We start from the raw sequence: 22,867 nt of genomic DNA, 5'->3' as shown, positions 1-22,867 counted from the left end.
CAAGGCTTAGGAGCAGGACATAGCACCTACTAATAGTTGTGGAAGGACCATGGCACGGCACCTCCTTGGCTGTGGCTGTAACGTGTACATTTACTGACATGGGGCAAGAGAGTATAGTGGTCATCTGGAAAATACTCCTAATTGCTTTTTAGTGTAATCTTGGAAGAGATTTTATCTCTGGAGAATTAGCCAGGTGTTACGAGGTTTTTTATCTGAATATAAGATTTCATCAAGACAACCTTGAATGCTTTTATTAGCATTAAAGAAAGCATTGTTTGCTTCTTCACCCACAGACCTTCCTTTTGTTCTTGAGTTATTTTACTTAGAACTGGGTAGTTCTGTGATATGTAGGCGAGTGCAGTGCTTTTGGCACTGGGGGTACTATCAAATTAAGTTTCATAGGCCAATTCAGATCTGCTAAATCACAGTGGTTCAATCTTCCTGAAGTGGAGATAAGCAATTTCAGCCTTGCTTGGGTGGAAGAAGCTGCCTGTCCACACGTACTTACAGAATATACGGGGAAGAGCTGCTGTGTCTATGCAAAGAATAAGCAAACTTGGGTTCCTTCAGAGTTCTGCAAGTGTAGCTCTAGCTTTTTTCTAATATTATTGGGTTTGTCCAAGTGACATACGAATCTGTACTTATCTACCGGTACAATCCTGTGTTGGTGCCACTGCCAGCTTCCCTTCTGCAGAGAAAAATCAGTCCCTCCCTGGCTTTTTTAGTAAGGTTTAGCCCAGCTGAGAACTGAAAAGTTGGTCACTTCTGTAGAACACTTTCTCAGAAGAAAAATATCCTTTGTGAATGACTTAAGCAGCAGCTAAATTCTCAGTTTAGAGAGACTAAATAATCTTCAGAGGTGGCTGCTGGCCTCTGTGAATCTAATTCCACGTGCTGCAGAGAATTCTGAACCATGAACTTGGCTGAGGTGGCCTGACTGATTCTGGGCAGCTTGGTAACAACTGTGTTCAGTCTGAGAGAAGGGGGGACAAAAAAAAAAAACCACTTTGCAGAGACTTAAAGGAAAGATGATGGTAAAAATCAGCGATGAGGTACTGTGTTTCCTTCTTTGCCTACTGTCTGTATGAATTTAAGGAGTCCTTTGTAAGCATAGTTACTTCAGCTCCAGTTCCTGTTGATGGAACTGTTAATTGGATAGTTGTAAATAGACCCTGTGACCTGAATCATGGTAGCTATGAAAGACAGGACAAGAAAATTCAGATTTGAATGCCCAGGAGAAAAGAGTAGGCTCAGGTGAACCACAAGCAGAATGGCTATATACTGGGTTTCACAACTAGGAAAGGCATAGTTGGCATGCTTCAGCTCTCTGTGGAGCCAGATACAAGGAGATAGATGTGGCTGAAGTGAAGAGAGCATAGTAATTTGCCTGGAACAGGCAAATTAGAAGAAGCTATGGGTGCCTCCATGCTGAGCAGCATGGTCTGTTGGGTGGCAACCAGCCCGTGGCAGGGGCATTGGAACTGGATGGGCTTTCAGTTCCCTTCCAACTTGAATTCATAGTTCTGCGATTCTTTGATCGCCTTCTCGAGGATCAAGGTGAGCCCGGCTGGTTACTGACATCATGGCTGCTCTTTTTGCCCTGCTTGAAGACAGGACTGCTTTCTTCCAGTCTCTGGGGACTTCTCGCAGTTGCCATGATCAGTGCAACGTGACTGTACGGCCTTGCAGTCACACCTGCCAACTCCTTCAGTTCTGCATGCATCTCATCAGGGCACGAGGACGTATGTATTTATAACATTTACATACTCGCATAATTAAGCTTACTCAAATATTTGCAGATTTATCTTCTTCTACTGAGGGTCCATCTGCCTTTGCTACACATAATTACCCCTGATCTCCAGGACTGGGCATTCCCAAAGGTAGGCCTTGCTAGTAAAGACTGAAGTGAAGGGCAGCATTTGGTACGTCAGACTTCTCAATGTCCAATTCAGGAACCTCCTGATTTTATTATGCTTTGCAGTGCACTATCCTCTGTTTGAGAAATATAGTACCTCTCTCTTAAGAAAATATGGAACCTGGCATTTCCTTTTGGTTTTGGAAAAGTGGAACTCTTTGAAGGAGTAGGTAACAGCAGGACAAGGGGAAATGGTTGGAAGCTGAGGGAGGGCAGATTTTTGGAAGTTGTTTGCTGTGAGAGCAGGGAGGTGCTGGAACAGCTGCCCAGAGAGGCTGTGGATCCCCGTCCATTCCTGGAGGTGTTCAAGGCCAGGTTGGATGGGGCCCTGGGCAGCCTGGGCTGCTGTGAAACGTGGAGGTTGGTAGCCCTGCATTGGTGGGGGGTTGGAGATCTGTGATCCTTGAGGTCCTTCCAACCCTGGCCATTCTGTGATTCTGTGAGGTTACACAATTCCTGCACTGTGCCTTACAAATACTTTGAGTGCCAGCCAGTCACAAATGTAAGTAGCAAAATGCCTTCCCCGGTGAAACTGCCAATGAAAAACATACAGGACAAGTTCCTTGCTTATCCTTGGGCATGTTGGGATCGTGTGGTTTTCCTGTGAGCTGACAAGATTTTCTACAGTGCTTCTGGACAGCAGGTAGACAAAGCATGGGGAAGAGAGGACAGTTATGGTCCTGAAGTTAAACAGGCAGGAACAAGAGTGATTGCAGATTGCTAAAAAATGCTTCAGGGGCAATTCTCAGTTTAACAGAATAACTTTGTAAGAGTGGAGATAGATACACTAGATTCCAGGGGGAAAAACTAAGTTCAATCCTCTACTTGACTGATGCACAGTGGAAAGAATCACTGTAATGGACCTTAAACTTAACTGTGAATTTGGTGTTCTTGAATCTGAAACACTGCCAAGATGACTCTAAATGTCAACTCAGTTGATCAGAAGCTGGATAACTGCAGGTAGTCATGGAAGCAGCTATTCTGTACTGCTCTGTTGTCACTTTTCGCAGTTGTCTATCCAACATAAATGGGAGTAGTCAGAAAAAAATTGTCCTGTTTCATTTTTTTGACAGTGTTTTGCTGCTTGCTATAAATATATTGTGCTTACTGGAAGAAGCCAGTACAAGAAAGAGAGAGAGCTGTTGGAGAGGGTCCAGAGGAGCCACAAAGATGATCAGAGGGCTGCAGCACCTCCACTGCGAAGACAGGCTGAGGGAGCTGGGCTTGTTCAGCATGGAGAAGAGAAGCTGCGGGGTGACCTCAGTGCAGCCTGCAGGACCTCAAGGGAGCCTACAGACAGGAGGGGAGTCAGCTCTTGGAAAGGGGAGAGAACAGCAGGACAGGGGAATGGTTGGAAAGTGAGGGAGGGCAGATTTCAGTTGGCTGTCAGGGGGAAGTTGTTTGCTGTGAGAGCAGTGAGGTGCTGGAACAGCTGCCCAGAGAGGCTGTGGATGCCCCGTCCATCCCTGGAGGTGTTCAAGGCCAGGTTGGATGGGGCCCTGGGCAGCCTGGGCTGCTATGAAATGGGGAGGTTGGTGGCCCTGCATGTGGCAGAGGGTTGGAGATTCGTGATCCTTGAGGTCCCTTCCAACCCTGGCCGTTCTGTGTGATTCTGTGCGTGAAGCCTCACTGTTTACTCAGTATCATGCATAAAACTTTAAGGGTGGGGGGTCCTTCTTGCTGGTTCTTGCTTTCACTTGGCAGTGTTTTTTGGTGAAGCCTTGCACCTAGTGTATTTCTTTACCTCTGCAGAACCTTCATTTTCTTCATACTGTATGTTTCCTAACATCAAAACGACCTTATGTCTCACTAATCAGTGAGATGAGTTAGGACTGTTGGATTCCTCTGTACCACCCTCGGTGTGTGGCTTTGTAGTCAGGTGTTGTGACTGTTTGTCCCATGATCATGAGGAGTGCCCCAGGAGGACAATGCATGTCTTTGATGCCTGTACCACGTCTCTCCTATCTGGGGTGCAGAGGCTGGTGATTGCCCTGCAGTCGCAGATCAGTATAGGTAGTCTTGTCACTGTGCTGCTACCACATCTGACTGAGGCTCTCAGAGCTCTAGGCAAGCAGGCTACCGCCTTCCTGGGTCTGATACGTTGAGAATTCAGGACAGAAATGTTCCTGTAGCAGCAGGTAGTCCAAGCAGATAGCCCAAGTGTTTAGTGAGGGACACATCAACACTTGTGTGTTCATGTAGTCTGTGTAAAACATGCTCTTTGGTGGCAGGGGAACCAATGGGCTCACCCTGCTATTATTTCCTAGCCTTCATCCCCTTGAGGCAGACAGCCAGAAACAGATGTGTGCCTTCATGGTGTTTGTCTGAAGTACATGGAAATGGGGATGTTCCATTTTTCCCTCATAATCCTATCAATGAGAACTGAGAAGTGTTTGGGGGGGAGTGAATGTGGCCTCTGCTAGTCTCAAGGTGGTTTTCAAAACTGATTATTTAAACCAGTGGTACTTCTGCTGCTCTTCCTGCAGTAGCAGCAGGACCTTTTCCTGGAAGCCCTCAGAACCTAGCCCTCCCCTGCATCAGTGCTGCTGATCGAGATCTACACTTCCCCAAGAATTAAAAACTTGTGCAATATTTTGATACAGTTCACAGCCCTGTGAAGCAAGACAGCCTACTGTAATCCTTGAGATAATGCACTGACATGACAGTCCTTAGGTGTTTTGATGGTGATTGATGCAAGGGAAGAAACTAAACAAGGGTGGTAGCTGAACTGACACTGATTGGTACATCATAGCAGTTTAGCCCAGAGACAGCTTTGCAGCAGTAGGGTTAAATTCTATTCTTCCCTTGCTGGAGCAAGTGTCCCTACCGATAACATGTATAGCTGACTACTGAGCTTGAGAATTCAGAGGAGAAAGTTATTCCTGCTGAGACAGAGAAAGAAAAAGACGTAAACAAAACAGAGAGAGGACCTCTATGCTGTAGGTACCAGAAAGGGAAGTGTAGTTGAGGTTTGAGAACTCTGGCACTAGCTCTTTTTCGTAAAATGCAACCTGTAACAAAAGGTAAGTTTTCTTTATGAGCTGCTTCCAGTAATGCAAACACACCAGCCCTGTAACAGCTGTTTTGTGAAGGAAGAACAGTTCACTGTACTTCTTCAGTATGGTATGACAAGTGTTAGCTGTGTCCTGAGCCAGATGGTAGGAGAGGACCATGCTGGAGGTTACATCTGGACCTGTCCTCTCAGCATATTTTATGAAAGAAGTTTTCTACTAGGATTTTTCTGTGAATAGCTGCCTAAAATGAGGGGTGCGACATCTTTAAATCAACAGCTGCTCTAAGAAAAGAGGCAATGAACAATTTTGTAATTATATTGGAAATGCTTCATCTACATAATTAGAACATTCATACAGAATTTTCAACAGTCAGCTTAAAATAATGCACACAATACATTAAATTCAGAACATCCTAGACATTAAATTCAGAACATCCTAGATGTGTCAGTTGGGATACGTGCTGACAATAAATTTCTTTCTCCTCCAGTGCTCTCCATGACATACCACTGTAGGGTATCTGATTTCAGTAATTAAGGGCAAAGTAAAGCTTCGCATGCTGGCAGGCTATCCCCAAACAGCACATGTGCTGATAATGCCTGGAGTTTTTCACTCATGCATGGTAGCAAAGGAACCCCTGCAGTAGCCAAACAACCACTGACTCCAAACCCAGTCCTGTGCAGAACATCAGCAAAAAAGCAGTCAGCAATGACCTGAGCAAAGCTTCACATTCAGCTCCAAGGCCATAGCAGAGCTGGCAAAAAACTCTGTTTGACCTTAAGAGCAGAAACTTGAGAACTCATAGGTCATGTGACTTCAGTGGGTTCATGAAGACTGACCACATCGCTGTCAGCTTCATGTATTACGTGGCTGTGTTAAGAGTCAGCCCCTACTTGACAAACACCAGTACAAGCCCCAAACATTAACATGTTATCCTAACTGGTACACAACTCACTAACTATGTCTTACCATGACTTATACTCTAAAGTATGCACAAGTGCATATAAGACCTAGAATACACAAAGAGATCACCACAGCAGCTTAGTCTAAGCCTCAGCAATTGCACACATACAGGAATTACAAGGCTTGAAAGAGAAGACTAGCAGGTGAGGGAGTTGTCTTGTATCATCAGGCAGAGGTGAAGTGTGCTCTATTTGATTTGAGCTTGCGTCCTGGAGCTTTACACAAGTTGCAGAGTCAATTTCATTAGTTTATTTTTTTTTCCTTTATGCTTTTAGGTAAAACAACTATGGCTGGTTATAACAATGAATAGCAAGAAGTGACAGTGAACTGCCTCTAGTCCTTCACTCATCCACTAACACATACAAAACAAGCATCACAAGTTACTGATGGCCCTTCTATGATGTCTGACACTGAACACCACCTCTAGGATGGTGGTCATCATCTTCATAGACTTCCCCATTATACATATGTTTTCTTTTTTGAGATGGATCAAAGTCCACTAAGTTCACTTGCTCCATTTCCTCAGTTTCTTCTATTTCCTGTCTTGCAGGTAGCAGTTTTTCAAGTAACAACAGCTTATCTGAGGAAAGGAAGCCACTCTCTGGGAAGTTCACCTGAAATCATCAAGAGATGGAATTGAGTGTACCTGAACTTACCTTTTTCCATTAAATTACAGGTCAAGCTATCTGCTAAAGCCAGCTTTATCATCACAGCTGACTTAAGACCAGTGCTTAAGAAGTATCTGACACCAGAGATGCTGAATCTCCTCTAGCACAAAGAGCTTCCCTCCACAGCTGCCAGCATCAGCTTTTCCCTAGAGAGTAAGCAAGCTTCTAGATAGAAATCAGGTGCCAAACTGTGTGCTCTGAAATTAAGTTGACACACTTACCCTGAACTCTATGATGAGACGTCCTTTCTCATACGGTCTGCGATAAATTGGCATGCCTTCATTTAAAACACACTTAATAGCCCCGTGTTTGACAACCTGGCCTAAAAACAAAAAGCAAAGAAGAAACATAGGCAGGAAGCAGATCTAGTTTCAACTCCATTCAGTATTTATTTAGCTTTCTACACTGTGTAGAGACAACTACACTGATAGCAGCAGTCTGAGAGGGACTTCATGTCTGCTAACATCCAAGAAAGCAAGCCAGTGGACATCCACTCTTGTAGCCTTCTTATGCTTCCCAAGTAAGCACACTTACAAGTATGCTAGGTGCTCCATCAGTTCCATGGATGAAAAAGCAGTTTTCAGAGACCTATGGTCATCAAGTGTCTGTGAGGGAAGTTACTACATCACATAAAGAGATCATTACTGCTGACTGCTATCCAAAAATCGCTTCTTGTTTCAAAACTGCAAAGACTAGGAAGAAAAAGCCTGGTACTGATGTACACCCCTTGTACAACAAGAAGAGGGATTGCTTCTGATTTTTAAGCTTACAGCTTACCTATGCTTGGACTTTTAGCAGAAAACAAGCAAGCACTTACCAGGATGGGAGTTAATAATGATAGTCCTATTATCCAAAGTCACGATAGGCTTTTGAAAGCCACACAGTGCTTCAACCAGTTGAATATCCATAGACAGAAGGAGGTCTTCATCTCGTCTAGGGTAGAAACAATCAAAAACAGTGACAAAGAAGGGGAAGCAATAAAAGGATCAATCCCACCTTCGTTAGCTGGCTTACTAAGGAAAATAATTTTAATAGAGAGAAGTTTGCACAATTAAAGTAGTACTGAGTATTAAAGCAACAGCTCAAGGAAGCATCAGGGAACAGTACCTATACTGAGAGCTGTTATTAACTATTTAAAACACACATTTATTAAAAAGAAATGCAGTAAGGCTCACTGTATTCAGTTTTACTTCAGCATTATTTTTCTATTCTAGGAAAGACTTTGTCTCTCAGCATAAGAATCGCACCTGGGGCAGTTAACTACTAACAGACTAATACGCTTGGGTGCATCAGCCTGCTCTACACCATTCTCTTATACTCAACTGAAGACTTGATACCAGGGAAGTGTAAGCAGGTTGTGCCCACTCTGGGTTCTGGTGAAAGATCAAAACAAACCACAAAATATCTGGACGTTTTAACTGTTATAGCTTCCTATTCTGACTTCAGGAAGGCAGTGCAAGTGACATCTGCGTGCACTGCATGTCTGAGGGCTAAGAAATCTTCGAGCCTGTTAAAAGAACTTAGTTATTTCACTCACCCTATTTTAAAGGTCTCTGGAATGAGACTTGCCTGAAAAGTTAATTTTAGACTGTGAAGGGAGAAGAGGAACACTCCAGTTGTCCCACCAGCAGCATGACCTCAGCACAACACTAGATGACCACTAATATCAAGGGTTACCTAAGGACACTGAAGGCAGCGGGAAGGAAGATGGACAAAAATAAGCAAGCAGAGTTATGAATTCAAGACCCAGGTAACCATGCAGGCAGCCTGTTTGAGTCCCTTTAGCGTAACTGACTGAGCACCTGATTTCACTAAAAGAAAAATTAGTTAATCTTATCCAAAGTTAAGAATCAGTTCTGTTCACTTGTGAGCACAGGGTCCTTTTGGCTCAGTGCTCAGCACCACAGAGGACAGTCATGCAGACCAGCTGTTGGTTTCCTACAAACCTTTACTCATCATTCCTATCCACAAGTACAATGCCAACTGTGGGTATTAAGAGATACATGTCCTCTACATCCATTGGCTTCTTCCTTAATGCTCTAAACAGAAGCAGTAAAACACCAAGTCCAACGCAAGACATTTAAGATTACCAGCACTGCTTAAGTCTAAAAGCTACTGGACAGGCTCATTCCATAAATAGTAACTTGAAACAAAGACATCTGCAACACCAAAGCAGTACCAACAGGTAACAAAATACTTCAGACATGCTCAATGCTTCTTAGGCACTTTGCGTTCATATAGAAATAAAAGAACTGATTACACATAGGTGGGAGAAGTGGGGAAAACTGCTTTGGGTCAGAAAGGTGTATGCTACACTCAATAAGCTTGTTACAGACAGGATTCCTGAAGAAAAATGAAAATACTGCCATTTCATTTCTGTGCCTTGGAGTCAAATGGGCAATAGTCAGTTCCTACTCTAAACCATGATCTTTTAATGTAAGGGAGTGAACTACCCTAGAAAGAATAAGGAAATATTCAGATATTCCACTGCCAAAGCTCACTCAAAAATATCTGGTGCTGTTAGAATACAGACGGTTTTAAGTGAAAAGAAAACAGGATTTCTACACACATCAGTACTCACGGGTGACTTCTAGCCACATGATCCTATTCACTCATCTTTCCAGGAAAGAAAAAGTCCTTTGTAACCATGGAAGCATGTGAACAAGTATCTCAAGAGTTACCATGAAGGACTTACAAAATTCTTACCTTGTAAATACAGAGTGGTCTTTTTGATCCAAGACAATAATAATATCCCCTGGCTCTAGTCCTGGCTCTTGGTCCCCTTCACCATGGAATGTTATTTTCTGACCATCCTTCATTCCTATTGAAGGAAAAAAAAAAAAAAAAAAAAAAGAACTTTTCCAGTTTTTTTTTTTTTTTTTAAAAAGCAGCAGCAAGAAATACTTTTAGAAGCATAAGACAGTTTCAGGAGGTAACTGACTCTTGAAATTCGAGACATCAGGAACTTCTTCCCCTGAAGCCTTGCCCCCTCTCCTTTAAATCAACTCACAATTCCAGCAGATCTTAATGCTGCCAAACTGGGATACAGCTCAAAACCATTAAGCTTAACCAAAGCGTGGAACTGCCACTTGTCAGCGTAAAAATCTTCAAGGGCATCAATCTGAGTATGACAAGAAAATGAACATTGCATTGCATTGCACACAGAACTCATTTTGAGAAGCAACGACTTAACCTAAATTTTAGAACTGTATGAGGCAGAGACACATGAAACTTTATTTCAGCAACTACACAGTGCAAGAATTACTTTACCTAGGACTGTGTCCATCAAGTAAGAAACCCATTTCACCTACGCAGAGATCACTGTATATGAATTCTAGCTGCCTCATGCTAACTCAGTTTTTTCACTACGGAAAGAAAAAAAGAAGAAACGCTTTTCTAAATTACCTCCTTCTAAAAAATTTAATGCTTTCTCCACTAAAAACAAACCCAGGTATTATGTGTGATTTACATGTTTCAGAAAGTAATCAGTAGCAAATCTGTACAAAGCAAATCTGCTTGCTAGTATAGTTTGTCTTAAAAGCTGCAATCCTTCCAAGATTTCTCCATCCAACTTCTGGAAATCCCCCAGGGAAAAGTATGTGTCACACTCAACACACTGCACTCTCCCACCACTGAGAGGGATTCACATATTGAATTACATTTTGCCAGGCAAAGATAAACTATGCTGAGGAGCACTGTAGGGGTTGCATTGTAAACAGTTCTAAGCATTACAGGCTTAGCACCGTCTTTGCACCCAATTACTGTAGCAGACCTGGTTCCTCTTCACACTGAAACACAGTAGAAGTGATCGAAGTCTGCATAGTTTCCCTATGCACAGAAAACTCATTGGGAGAGCCAACAAGTGATATGCCTACCTGATCAGAACTTGCTCTTACAGAATGGCAGTAGATTAAAATAATCCACTACTTACAATCCTGCGTGTTCGTCTGTTTGTTCTCAGCTATGTGCATGAAAAAATTAACACAGAATAAACCTTCCCTAAAAACAGGTCTGCTTTTGAGGACAGCAACAGGCTACTTCACTGTTTGTTTTCAACACTGCCACTCACCAAGTGGATACTACGTATTTGTTAATGCTTTAGAACTGCAAAGGCAGTGTCAGTACAACCATGGCTAGCCCCGCACCTTACCAAGACACCTCACCTTTGTCAATGTGCACTTCTAGAATTTTCTTCTCTCTAACAATTTTCCTGCCATTGCAGCTCTTGCAGCGGTCCTTGGGGCTGATTCGCTCTCCGTGCCCCTGGCACTCCATGCACACAGACTGCATTTGCTGCACCATGCCCGGCCCAATCTGGTGAATTCTGATTTGCATGCCTGTCCCTCTGCAGTTCGGGCAGCATTCTACTGCACCCTTCTTTCCACCACGACCTGAAGAGAGAATTGGAGATGAGTAACTGCGCTTTCTTGTTGCTTCTGGCAACGCATAACTTGATTCTGCATTCTGGAGAGAAAGAATTATAATTTACGTTTCACAGTTACCTTCGCATTTATCACAGATAACATTCTTCTGCAGCGCAAGTTTTCTTGTTGCACCATTGTACATATCTTCTAAACTCACTGATAACTGGTGGACCACATTTTTGCCTGTGAAAGAAACCATTCAGCTTAAGTTTGTAAGCCCGGACTCAAAGTCAGTCTGAGTTTTCCATACCACAATGAAACAAGCTTCTGTAGGCTTTAACATCTTGTTTCAACATAGTTCTCTGACTACTTGTATTAGTCAGTTTCTCAGTTGTGTTGTAGTTAGGTGAAGGTGCTAAAAGCATTAACACTTCTATTAGGAGAAATCTGACCTCTGAGAGAACACACAATACGTGTAACAAAAATGTGAAAGGCTACATTTAAGTTCCAGATTCAAAATTTCTGTTTTAACTGCAATTCTGCTACAAGGAAGTGGGAGGCACATTCTAAAGCCAGTTAGGTGTTTTCCCCTCTCATGAAGGGACTTCTGGAAACTAAACTGAGTAACCATGAGCAACTACACTTTTACAATCAGGAATTAGTTAGAATTTTAGGAACAAAGAAACCAGCTTAGGGAAGTACAGCAAGTTCCAGCTTACTAAGAATACTTTGATACAGACCTCTAAATTCCCTTAGGAAGAGAAGTGCTGCGGCCAGTGCTGCTTCTAAGCAGTTTAACAGCGCAAGGAAAGGCTGATATCGCTAGACTTTAACTTTTGAGCTGCACTTCAACTGGATTGAGCAAAGCTACGGTGAAGTGAATCCCACAGGAAGGTTTCGCAGAGCCAAAGCAACTCGGCGACCTTATTTAGATACAGCCACACACAATGGAAGATCAGCTTCCATTTCGCTATCGCAGCATCTTTCTCAGCACTCATTTTAAGGCTCGTTACCCCCACGTTTCCCACTCAACACAAAGCACGGCTTCACAGAGCGCACGTTGGGGCTGGGACAGCGCTTCGCTCCATCTCCACAGAGCGGATCGCTGGAGCTGGGGAAGCTCACAAAGCCGCACACCGCCCAGCCCACAAAGCACGGCGAACGGCCTCCCGCAGCCCCACAGATTAGCCAGCCGGCAGCACAGCCGCCCTTACCTCGCCTCTCCCTCTGCATCCTCCCTCCGCCGCCGAAGAACATGTCGAAGATATCCATGGGAGAGCCGAAGCCGCTGCCCGAGCCGCCCTCCTTGATTGCCTGCTCTCCGCCCTTGTCGTACAGATCCCTCTTCTTGGGGTCGGACAGCACCTCGTACGCCTGGGAGATCTGTTTGAACTGCGCGAGGGACACAGCAGACACAAACGCCTCAGCGCACACAAGCACCTCAGCGACCCGCTTCCCGCCTCCCACTTCCCGCTCACCTTCTCGCCCTCGTTGGGGTTCTTATCGGGATGGTATTTCAGCGCCAGCTTGCGGTACGCCTTCTTCAGCTCCTCAGCCGAGGCGCTGGGGCTGACGCCCAGCACGTCGTAGTACGTGGTCTCCTTCACCATGCTGGCGGCGATGTCGGTGAGCAGCCCCGCACGGCTCCCGCTGTTCGCAGGACTCTACCGCGCCGCTCTCCGCTCCCGACTTTTCTGGAAAGTTCGGAGCCGGTCCCGTGTTAAAAGACTACTGAGGCGGCGCCGCCCCGCCCCGGAACTCGCTTCAAATGGGGAGGCAGCCAATAGGAGAGGGAGGCGGAGCGAGTCGAGCCAATCAGCGCCGCCGGCCTCGGCCCCGCCTACCTTTCGGCCGTCCCCTCAGCCAAATTTACGCCCACCGAGCACAACTGCGCTTGCGGAGGGCCGAGGCTCGGGACGGGAGCGCGCGTGCCTCCGCGTCACGTGAGGCGGTTCCGCCGAGCTGATTGGTGCGGCGCGAGGCTGGTGGCGAGCCGGAGTTCGCGCGCTTTAAACGCCGCGTTGCCATGGCGACGGAGCCCGCCCTGCGCGGGGGCGGGAACGGCGCGTCCCGTCCGTGCGTCCGTCCGTTCCGGTAACGCGCTGTCTGTTTGTCCCCGCAGCGTGGCGATGCGTGTCTGCTGGCTAGTGGGGACGGAGGAGCACGGGCTGCGTGTGCCGCTGCCGCACATGGCCGCCGTGCTGCTGGGCCGCGGGCCGCGAACCCGTATCGCCGACAGGAGGTGCTCGCGACAGCAAGGTAAGGCCGCGCCGCACGGCTGTGCGGGCAGGGGAGGATTCCGTCAGTAAGGCTGCACTACTCTGCCCATGTGAAGCCCCATCTGCAGCACTGCGTCCAGGGCTGGAGCCCTCAGTACAAGAAAGACAGAGAGCTGTTGGAGAGGGTCCAGAGGAGCCACAAAGATGAGCAGGGGGCTGCAGCACCTCCCTACAAAGACAGGCTGAGGGAGCTGGGCTTGTTCAGCCTGGAGAAGAGAAGCTGCGGGGTGACCTCATTGAGGCCTGCCAGTAATTAAAAGGAGATGATAAACAGAAGGGGAAGCAACTTTTTACAATGGTAGACAGTGATAGGACAAGGGGGAATGGTTTTAAGTTCAAGGAGGGAAGGTTTAGGTTGGATGTCAGGGGAAAGTTTTTTTCCTATGAGAGTGGTGAGGTGCTGGAACAGCTGCCCAGAGAGGCTGTGGATGCCCCGTCCATCCCTGGAGGTGTTCAAGGCCGGGTTGGATGGGGTCCTGGGCAGCCTGGGCTGCTGTGAAATGTGGAGGTTGGTGGTCCTGCATGTGGCAGGGAGTTGGAGACTCGTGATCCTTGAGGTCCCTTCCAACCCAGGCCGTTCTGTGATTCTGTGCAGGTCGGTGAGGCAGAGCTCTTCTTTTGGTACATTCACAGAACAAAGGGCAGCAGGAGCTGGAGGTGCACAAGTGTTTCCCACAAAGGCTGGGCTGGGCAGGCAGATATCCATCCTTTCTCTTCACAGTGTTTTGTAACAATTTGTTCTCTCTTTTCAGTTCTGTTGAAAGCAGACTGTAACAAGGGGTATGTCACAGTTAAGCAGGTATGTTTTTAAGCAGCTTTTCAGTGTTTCTGGTACTTACTGGCATATTGCACTTGACTTCCACAAATAGTGTGAATGTCAGCTCTCATACCGGATTATGGAGGGCCTGGAGCTGCCAAACAGTCCTCAGAAGGGATCTGTTTTCCATTTGTGTGTTTCGGTGCAGGAATGCCCAGCCTCCAGCTGTCCTGCTGTCTTGCAGCATCAGTGAGCAGCAGTGTGAAACCTCACCATGCACGTCTTCCAGGCTCTGAGGTCTGGAGGCCTTCAAGTTTTTCCTAAACTGACTGACCTTCCTTCTGATCATTACTCTTATTTTTCTAAAGTTAACACAGCCCTTCATTTCAAGTCCCAGTGGTTCTGTATTGAAGGGACTGGGCTGGCATAGAGGGTTTTTGCTTTGATACCTGACTGAGCCAAAGGCCTTGTCACTTCTAGGAGGGGTGGGATGTGAGGCAGCACAGAAGGCATTCACAGGTTATTAACAGGACGAATGTAGGTCTGCTCTTACTGACAATGACCAGTATGCCTGAGATAATGTGAAGGGAAAATGTTCTTGCCTCTGGTGTAGGGGCACATGGACGTCCTCACAGCACCAGCATCCATGTGGGTAACACAACAGCTTGTTCTGTGTTTTTTTTCTGATCTTCCATCAAAATGTCTGCCAGCCCTCAGTGAATGCTGGGCCCCCTCTGTCCTCTGGTGAATCCTGCAGAAATCTCACTGTTTCACCAAAGTCAGTCTCCACCATGATTTGAATGCAATGTTACTGCTGTTTCAGAGCCATGAGTACCTTCTGGCAGTGAGTATTAGCGTGCTTGCACTGCCAGCTCTTGAGTTGCTTCCCAATATGGGGTTCCAACAATCAGTGGCTAAACAGCACGTTGGGCAGGGAAATGTGAAATGTGCTTTGTTTGGGTGAAACTGTGGCACTGCAGGATGAGGAGGTTCTGGCAGGGATCGGGCAGGTGCTCCGTCAGATTGAAGATGAGGTGATGAGAGACATGGTGCTGTTTTGTGAAACAAGCAGGTATCTGACAGGCAGGGTTAAAGAAACACGACAGAGTTTATCAGTCAGAAGCAATAACTGGTTTCTAAAACTTATTTTATATATAAACATGATCCAGAAGCACTTAGCTGAAGGCAAGGACTCCTTTCCTAGGGTGATCCACATCGTCAGACAGAATCTGTTCAGTCGGCCCACGTAGGTTGCCCATGCCACATTGTGTTATCAGGTACTGCTTTTCCATTACCAGCTAAACGTAAGTAGCTTCTAAGTCTTTAAAACACTGTTTTGGATGGAAAATCATTTTTGAGTTGCATAGGTCCATAAAATGATGAAATGAGAGGTGAAAGCCAGTTTTGATCTTGCTGACCTGAGTCTGCTATTAAAAAGTCAGCAGAAAATTGTTTTTTTGTTTTTTGTTCTTTTTGCAAGTGTGGCATGCAGAATTAAAACCACATAAACGTACTTCTGCCTGTGTATACTTTGCACAAGCTGAGAGCAGAGAGGTTTAGTGCCACTCCAAGGAACAGGCAGATGTTCTCACTGTGTTTGAACACAGTCACACGTGGTCTAGGCAGTGGTTATCACATCTGGCCTGGGATGCAAGGACGGGGGCTAGGAGCTGATTCCCGTGCAGCAGGGATCTGGGAGCTCAAGTAAATTTATTTCCTAGTTTCTCTTTTCATAACACAGGAGGGAGTGCACTGCAAATGTGCTGTGGTTAAACAGGAACCAGCTGCTGTGATCCCAAACACCCGTCTCTTGAAATGAGCTACTGCTGCAGACTTACGTGTTTGAAAGTAGATGTGTTGGTGGGGCAGCATTCAATAGGTGCTGGATAGAAAGCAACTGTGGTAAAAAAGAAAAGAGAATAAATAGGAAATAATTTGAACTCCAGAAGCTTTCTGGGGATTGCTGGATTTAAATAATTTGTTAAAACTGCTGTTATTTTTCAAGAAATAATTGTTGGTGAGGCTGTGGTTTGTGTCTTAATGGCTGCAGTCACAAGACTGGTCATTGCCAGGTGCTGCCAATCTTGAACTTCCCAGATGGGACAGGGGCAGAGTGAACACCAAACACATTAGCTTTACAGCATGGTGATACTGAGGGGCTGCTGGTGATTTCAATTACAACATCAACTTTTAAAATTATTTTTCTCTCTACCAAAGATAGGAGTCAACCCAACTAGTGTCGATTTAGTGGATATTGGCAAGGATGAAGAGGTGAAAATGAGACCGGGCCAAGTTCTGCATATTGTGAATAAACTTTACCCCTTCGTGGTGCAATTTGGTGAAGAATCAGAGGGAACTGTTACAGAAGCAGAAGAGAAAATACAAACTGAAAAGAGGCCATGTGAAGACTCCTATGAGAATGATGAAATAGAAAGTGTGCCCAGAAAGGCAAAGAAGATGGAGGTGGTGGATACACAAAGCAGATCTGCGGGCCTCAGGCCAAGCAAGAGCAGTGTATCTCCACACGAAGAGACAACGAGCGGAAAGGCAAGTGTATTCCTACCAGTACTTCTGCTGTTTCTCCTGGGGTTGTCTCCTCCATTAGAGGGTTTTCATCTTTTCTTCTGTATGTGCTACCTGTGGGGAACTTCTTAGATGAACCTGGGCCCTAGGAGTGTGCAGAGCACGAGTTGCCACATACACGGGCAAAGGTGTGCTCCTGATGTCACATAGCTCCTGAGAGCACAACCTGGATCCCATGTCAGCTGGAGAGTGCTAAAGTAACGAGCTGGCTTCAGCAAATGAAGTCTCGATCTCTGGTTCCTGTTGCAGTTTCTTATGGAAGAGCAGAGCTCCACTGAGCACTGCTTAGCTGGAGTTGCATGGTGTGCAGGCTCTTGAGATGAGATCTGTTCTCTTATAAGTGGAACAGTGGTTATCTAAAAAGCTTACGTGCAGAAAGTGGAGCATCTTGACCTTTTTTTCTTTTCTTTTCTTTTTCTTTTTCTTTTTCTTTTTCTTTTTCTTTTCCTTTTCCTTTTCTTTTTCCTTTTCCTTTTCCTTTTCTTTTTCCTTTTCCTTTTCCTTTTCCTTTTCCTTTTCCTTTTCCTTTTCCTTTTCCTTTTCCTTTTCCTTTTCCTTTTCCTTTTCCTTTTTTTTTCCCCCCCTGCTGTTTTGGTCATTTATCAACGTAGAACCATATTTGTGTTCACGTTGTAGCCACAGTCTTTTGAAAGGAAGTTTTTAGCCCTGCTGACATGGGCAAAATGTATTTAATAGGAGCGCAGGACCAAATCTCAGTCTCAGATTCTGGTGGGCTGACCACTTACACCACTGCTGACCTCATGCTCATTATATTAGGATCAGATTTGGGGTGCTGTGATCAGAGAAAGATGGCGATTCAGCATTTCCCTGCCAGTACTGGAATAACATTTGGATGTCTTGCTTTGTAAGAATGTCATGAAGATCATCATTGGCAATGCCTGTGAAGTGCTTGAACAGATGAAACACTGTGTATTTCTAAAATCTGCACTCCAGGAGTTGGATAACAAAATTAAGAAGTAATCTGCTAATTCTGGCAGTACTCTTGTTTTTTTCTTTATGAGCCACTCTGTCTTGCACAGTATTGAGAGAGAAATACTCCCAGAGTAGGGCCAGGCACCACAACAGTGCTTCTTTGTTCTGTGCAGAGCAACATGCAAATGGTGATCCTTGTACCTCCTCTGGCCCTTGTGATGCATGAAGCAGCAGATCTTGTAGAAAGATGGTCTGTCATCATTGGTAATCAAGGTCTGTGCTGTAACGTATGCATGCGAGTTAATAAATCCAAGCAGATCTAGAGCTCTCTGTTGTTAAATTTACAGCTTAAAATGTTAATATTTCCAGGTTAAAATGTACAAGAGTAGCACTGTGGGTCAGTTGGATGGAGGGTTGTGTTGGTTTTCATAGAAAGGAAACGATTCACCTGTCATTCATGCGGTATCACTATAGTTCTAATGAAAGTTTCTGACAAAATGTTTTAAAATACATAATTAGAGTCTTAATTCTCTTACAAAATTGTGTTTTTTTTCTTCTTTCAATGTTTTAGGAACATTTAGGACACTGGAGTCAAGGTCTAAAGAGTGCCATGCAAGATCCTAAAGTGCAGGTGAGAACTATACACAAGTACTTCACAGTACTTCTTGTCTAGATAGTGAGCATTCTTCTTTCCTTCAGCAGTTTACATTAATAATTTGATAATCTGCGCAAGAGTGCATCTGGTAGAATTTGGGAGTCTCTACTATGCTGAGTTTGTGCAGTGTCAGAACTTCCTTGGAGCTCCTGACACTGTCAAATTTCTTCAGTGTTTTAAAAAGGTCGCAGGGAGAGCAGGTACACAACAGGGCCACGTTAGCATGGAAACCGATTAAAACAAGGCTGTGGTTTAAAGCTGAGATTCCTATTTTCTGGCAGTCAGCACTGTTGTATGTCCAAGTGTGGTGCAGCTTCATCATTTCCAATAAACTTTAACTGTGCAACACCTGGGCAGCAGCTGACGTGGATGTGACTCTGGCTCCTTCTCTACCCCGTTTCATCACGACTGCAGGAGTTTCCTAGGTGCCTTCTTCTAACCTTCTATAGAAGGTTCTCTTTTCCTTTGCTTTCCTGTGGCTGTATCATGCTTTTCTTTGAGTTTGGGGGCCAGTCTGACCACTCATGTCATTGTGTGTTTTAGTTGAGATGGTTTCCAAAGGTGAGGACTCCACAGGCACAGTAGGCCCCCTCAGGAGATTATCATCCTTAGGCTGAAAATAATTTCATTCATCACCCATCAGAATGTCCCAATTTATTATTTTCCTTTTTTTTCTTCTTTTTTTTTAAATAATTCAGGTGTCTGTCAGCAGTTTCAAATGAGTCTATCACAAATGATAAAGCTATCAAAGTATTTGCTTACGTTTTAAACCTGAAGCTCAATCTTCACTCTTTAAGTGGAGGTTCCCATAGCACTTAAGAAGACAGTGTTTTCTTGACCCAAAAGAAATGCTGTTCTTAGAACTGTTACTTGAATGTCGGAACACAGTAGCTGTGGCTTAATGTTAGCTTTGTTAGTTGTGGTTCAGAATGAAAGATATAAACAACAGACCTCCCACCTTTGCTTCTTAAACGTACCTTAAAGAAATGACAAAACACTTTTTTTTTCTGGAAGCACCTCCTCACAGTTGTCTTGATTCTGTTTGCATATGCAGAGACCAAAGTGCATGAAAATATGGTATGGACTACGTAATGATTTGTGTGCTGATAAAATTTTAATCTTCCTTCCTGTAGAGCAAGACTGATCAGCTCTGCATATAAACATGCAAAAAGAATTAGCAAAGATGGCAAAGACATCGTTCATCTCTTACCAGCAGACCTGCTGCTAGCAGAGCAGAGGGCACTTTAGAGGCTGGCACCTTTTTATTGCCACGGGCAGGCCTTGCTGCCCTGCTCTCCACATGCTTTGGTGCTGCTTCTCTTGATTAACTGCATCTAGGTGATAAGCAGGGCAAAAAGATAAAAATAGAACAGGAAAGAAAGGTCAAGGGGAAGAAGGGCTGTAGAGACAGAAACCTCTTCTTCGTGTGAATGATCTTTAAAAGTAGCATCTGGAGTAGCACCAACTTAATCAGCTTAGATCCTAAGGTTTTGGCTTTGAAATGCTGGAGGAGGTGTACAGTAGTTGCTGAGTGTTCTGCTGCACCTCTGAGACTTGTGTTTCACCACGGGGAGTCCACTCGTATGTGCTCTGCATTGAGTGCAGTGCCATCGCTGTCACTGCAGTGCCCACAAAGCTTAGATGTGGCCTGATGGAGGGAAGGGTCCTCGACCACACTGGTCATGAGTCTAGGTTATTTTCTAGACAGTTCACGTTGGCTTGTAGCGATGGTTAAAGTATTTCTTTCTGAATAAGAATCGAAGGCTTTTGCCTTAAAGAAAAACTCTAGAACACCTCCTTTAGCTGCTGGGTGCTTGGTGTGGCAGAGGAGCGCACACTGGGCTAGCGTGGTTCTGACCAAGGATATGAAGGGAAACACCCTGCTGCTCAGTATTTCTCCTGCGTAGAGACTTTTCCTGGCTTTTTTACCTGCTAGTAACATACGCTTGTGCTCAAGGACTTCCGCAGCCACGAGGGGATGTGCAGATGGATGGCACCTCAGAGCTCAGTAAATACAGTGCATAGTGGGGCAGGACATTTAAGTTCAGTAAATAATCAAGTTTCTTGTTTACTAGGTTTATAAGGATGAGAAGGCTGTAGTCATCAAGGATAAATACCCCAAAGCACGTTACCACTGGCTTATTTTACCGTGGGACTCCATTTCGAGCCTCAAATCAGTCACCAGAGAGCACCTCGGACTCCTGGAACATATGCATGCAGTGGGGCAGAAAATGATTCAGCAGTGCCCTGCCAAAGAAAGCCTGGAGTTCCGGCTGGGTTACCACGCCATTCCCAGCATGAGGTAAGCCGCAGGGGAGCCATCAGGCAGGCAGCCCGCTCTCCCGGATGTGCAGAGCTGGGCTGGGCGGTGGCACAGCCTCAGCACCATCCCTGCGGACGCTCAGGTTTGGTTCTGGGTCCCGTGGGTGCTGCTGAGCCGTGCTGTCTGTCTGTCTGCTGGCTCCAGTGGCGCAATGGGTTAGCGCGCGGTACTTATACAGCAGTACTGAAGCCGAGCAATGCCGAGGTTGTGAGTTCGAGCCTCACCTGGAGCACAGTGCTTTTGCCCTCCCCGCGCAGCAAGAGGGCTTGGGGCTGCACGACCATTTAAGGTGGTTGGGTGCCTTCCACCCCGAGCCGTTCTGTGGTGACAGTGGGCTCTGTAAGCTTCTTGCATCAGCATCCCCAGGGGCTGCGGCAGCTGGGTGCCTGCACAGAGGATGAGGGGAGCGAGTGCCAACTCCGTGGTGTTTATCTGGGCTCAGAGGAACCTGATCGCAGCCCAGCCTGACGCTGAGCAAGGATTTTAATCCTGTGTGTAAATAAGTGACATTGCGGTGCCCAAATGCCTGCAGAGGATTTGGCAGCCGGTGTTCCTGAGTTGCTCTCCAATTCCTGGAGTACACTTCGAGTTGCTGATGAAGTGTCCTGTTCAGATGCTCTACAACGCTTAATCCTTTTGTTTATTAAAACCACGTCTTTGCTTTTCTGGAAACTAGCAGGAATGCAGACTGTAGCTAGGAGCAAATGGAATATGCAGGGTAGTGGCTTAGTTATTTAAGTGAAACACTTAGCATGCAGTACTGCCTTGAAAACAGGCCATGTTTTTTCTGTGTCGGGATTGTGCGCCGCAGGACTGATCCGTAAGACTGGCAGTCTGTCTCTTTCTAGTCATGTTTGCAACTGATCCTACTGCAAGAGAACTTCATGTATTAACTTTTTTTTTCTGTCTTATCTGCATGATCTGTTTTAGTCAGCTGCATTTGCACGTCATCAGCCAAGATTTTGATTCTCCTGCTCTGAAAACCAAAAAGCATTGGAACTCCTTTACCACGGAATACTTCCTAAACTCCGAAGGTAAGATTAGAAAATGTGTTTCATAACATAATCATGTTTTTGGGTTCTGACTTTTGGGCTTTTTTCCCTAGAAAAGGCGTAAGCCATAAATTCTAGTAAAATAAGTGAAAAGTTTTATGTGACTTCAGATATTGAGGAACAGCACTAAGTAGAAGTCAGCCAAATTGTGTGGTTGGTTTAAATCAAAACGCAGGAAGGACATGCAATGTGTGTTGAGCAGTGTGTGGATTTGGTAGTGCCACACATCTCACAGTGTTTCATGATCCCAGTAGTGCCTGTCTGATTTCATTTCAGATGTGATAGAGATGGTACGAAGCAAGGGAAAAGTAACGGTGAATGATCATGCCTCTGAACTTCTCAAGTTGCCCCTCAGATGCCATCTCTGCAAACAACAGCTATCCACTATCCCACAGCTAAAGGAACATCTCAAGAAACACTGGACAAAATGACTACCAAAAAATCATCTGGCAACCCATGTGCTCAGATTTCAGGTTAACGCAAAAACCTCAGGATGTGATGGGACACATATGATTTTTGTTAACTGGAGTGGGAATCAAGATATGGAAAAACATGATGTATTAACAGCAGCATATTAAGACTGTCAGAGCTTAGACAAAAAGAATAAAATAAAACGACTTCTGAAATCAAAGGTGTTTGCAGCTTTGTTGTGACACTGCCTCACTGTTCTGTGTGTGAATGGAAGTCTGGAAGAAGTGCTTTGTTTGGATGAACATTTTAATGCAGAACTGCAGAGGTTCTGCACTCAGGTCTAGGTTTCAGCAGAGGAGGGGAAGAAGCAATGATTTAGAGATTATTGCAATTGCTTGGCTGCTTATTTTGAGCACGGTAAAGAAATGGTCCAGTGCTGCTGTGGGTTTTGGAGAGTCTTTATGCTGTGATTGTTGTCAATGGAAATATGTTACTGGGCCCAGAACCAATCAACAGGGTTGAAAGTCTAAGCCCAGCTTTGATCTGTTAAGATATCCTCTGGGTAAAATGGCTTTCAATAAAAGCACAGAGCCCTCCTTTATACAAGGAGAATGCTTTTTTGCAAATGTTGATAATGCATTTCTCAGGGAGAGTGCTCCTTGCTTTTGTGTTTGTGTGCAGTGCTGTTACTGCATCCACCCACGGGCCCACGTGTGAGCCCTTTGCTGCTGGAAGGGAACAGAGACCTTCCTGTAGTGACAGAGGGTGTAAGGGTGTAAGAGTGAGGGTTTGGCTGTGTCCTGGTTACAAACAATGCTCACACTTTCTTTAGTTCTTGATGACACTAGAAATAGTACATCTTCATTTAGAAAGCATGACTTCTTAAAACCCACGAGGAGAAAAAAACATTACAAAAAAAAAAAAAATCAGTATGGGGGATCATTTTTGACACA

The 22,867-nt window shown here is 45.2% G+C and overlaps 2 protein-coding genes and 1 non-coding gene across 5 annotated transcripts; 2 read left to right on the top strand and 1 right to left on the bottom strand.

Moving 5' to 3' along the window:
• Positions 1–5,228: 5,228 nt before the first annotated feature.
• On the bottom strand, positions 5,229–12,650 carry DNAJA1 (DnaJ heat shock protein family (Hsp40) member A1). The gene is made up of 8 exons (XM_010726176.4): positions 12,400–12,650; positions 12,136–12,313; positions 11,060–11,164; positions 10,721–10,948; positions 9,264–9,378; positions 7,375–7,490; positions 6,779–6,879; positions 5,229–6,503 (listed from the first exon to the last, which is right to left on the bottom strand). Exons 1-8 carry the CDS (start codon positions 12,529–12,531, stop codon positions 6,285–6,287), a joined length of 1,194 nt encoding a protein of 397 aa, XP_010724478.1. The 5' UTR covers positions 12,532–12,650; the 3' UTR covers positions 5,229–6,284.
• A 241-nt stretch (positions 12,651–12,891) lies between these two features.
• On the top strand, positions 12,892–22,134 carry APTX (aprataxin). 3 transcript variants are annotated; one of them, XM_085214042.1, is made up of 8 exons: positions 12,892–13,180; positions 13,953–13,999; positions 15,162–15,234; positions 16,179–16,504; positions 18,045–18,104; positions 20,204–20,430; positions 21,382–21,485; positions 21,780–22,134. In XM_085214042.1, the coding sequence occupies exons 1-8, from the start codon at positions 13,051–13,053 to the stop codon at positions 21,932–21,934; spliced, it is 1,122 nt and encodes a 373-aa protein (XP_085070168.1). In that variant the 5' UTR covers positions 12,892–13,050; the 3' UTR covers positions 21,935–22,134. The 3 variants fall into 3 exon arrangements, with proteins under 3 accessions (XP_085070168.1, XP_085070167.1, XP_085070169.1); XM_085214041.1 differs by having other exon boundaries at positions 15,162–15,261; XM_085214043.1 differs by lacking the exon at positions 15,162–15,234 and having other exon boundaries at positions 12,897–13,180; positions 16,175–16,504.
• TRNAI-UAU (transfer RNA isoleucine (anticodon UAU)) lies at positions 20,589–20,683 on the top strand. The gene is made up of 2 exons: positions 20,589–20,626; positions 20,648–20,683. It is a non-coding gene; the product is annotated as a tRNA-Ile (tRNA).
• Positions 22,135–22,867: the final 733 nt, after the last annotated feature.

Source organism: Meleagris gallopavo, chromosome Z (assembly GCF_905368555.1).
Source record: "Meleagris gallopavo chromosome Z, MGAL_WU_HG_1.1, whole genome shotgun sequence".
Taxonomy (NCBI): Eukaryota; Metazoa; Chordata; class Aves; order Galliformes; family Phasianidae; genus Meleagris; species Meleagris gallopavo.
This window is presented reverse-complemented; position numbering and strand designations above follow the sequence as displayed.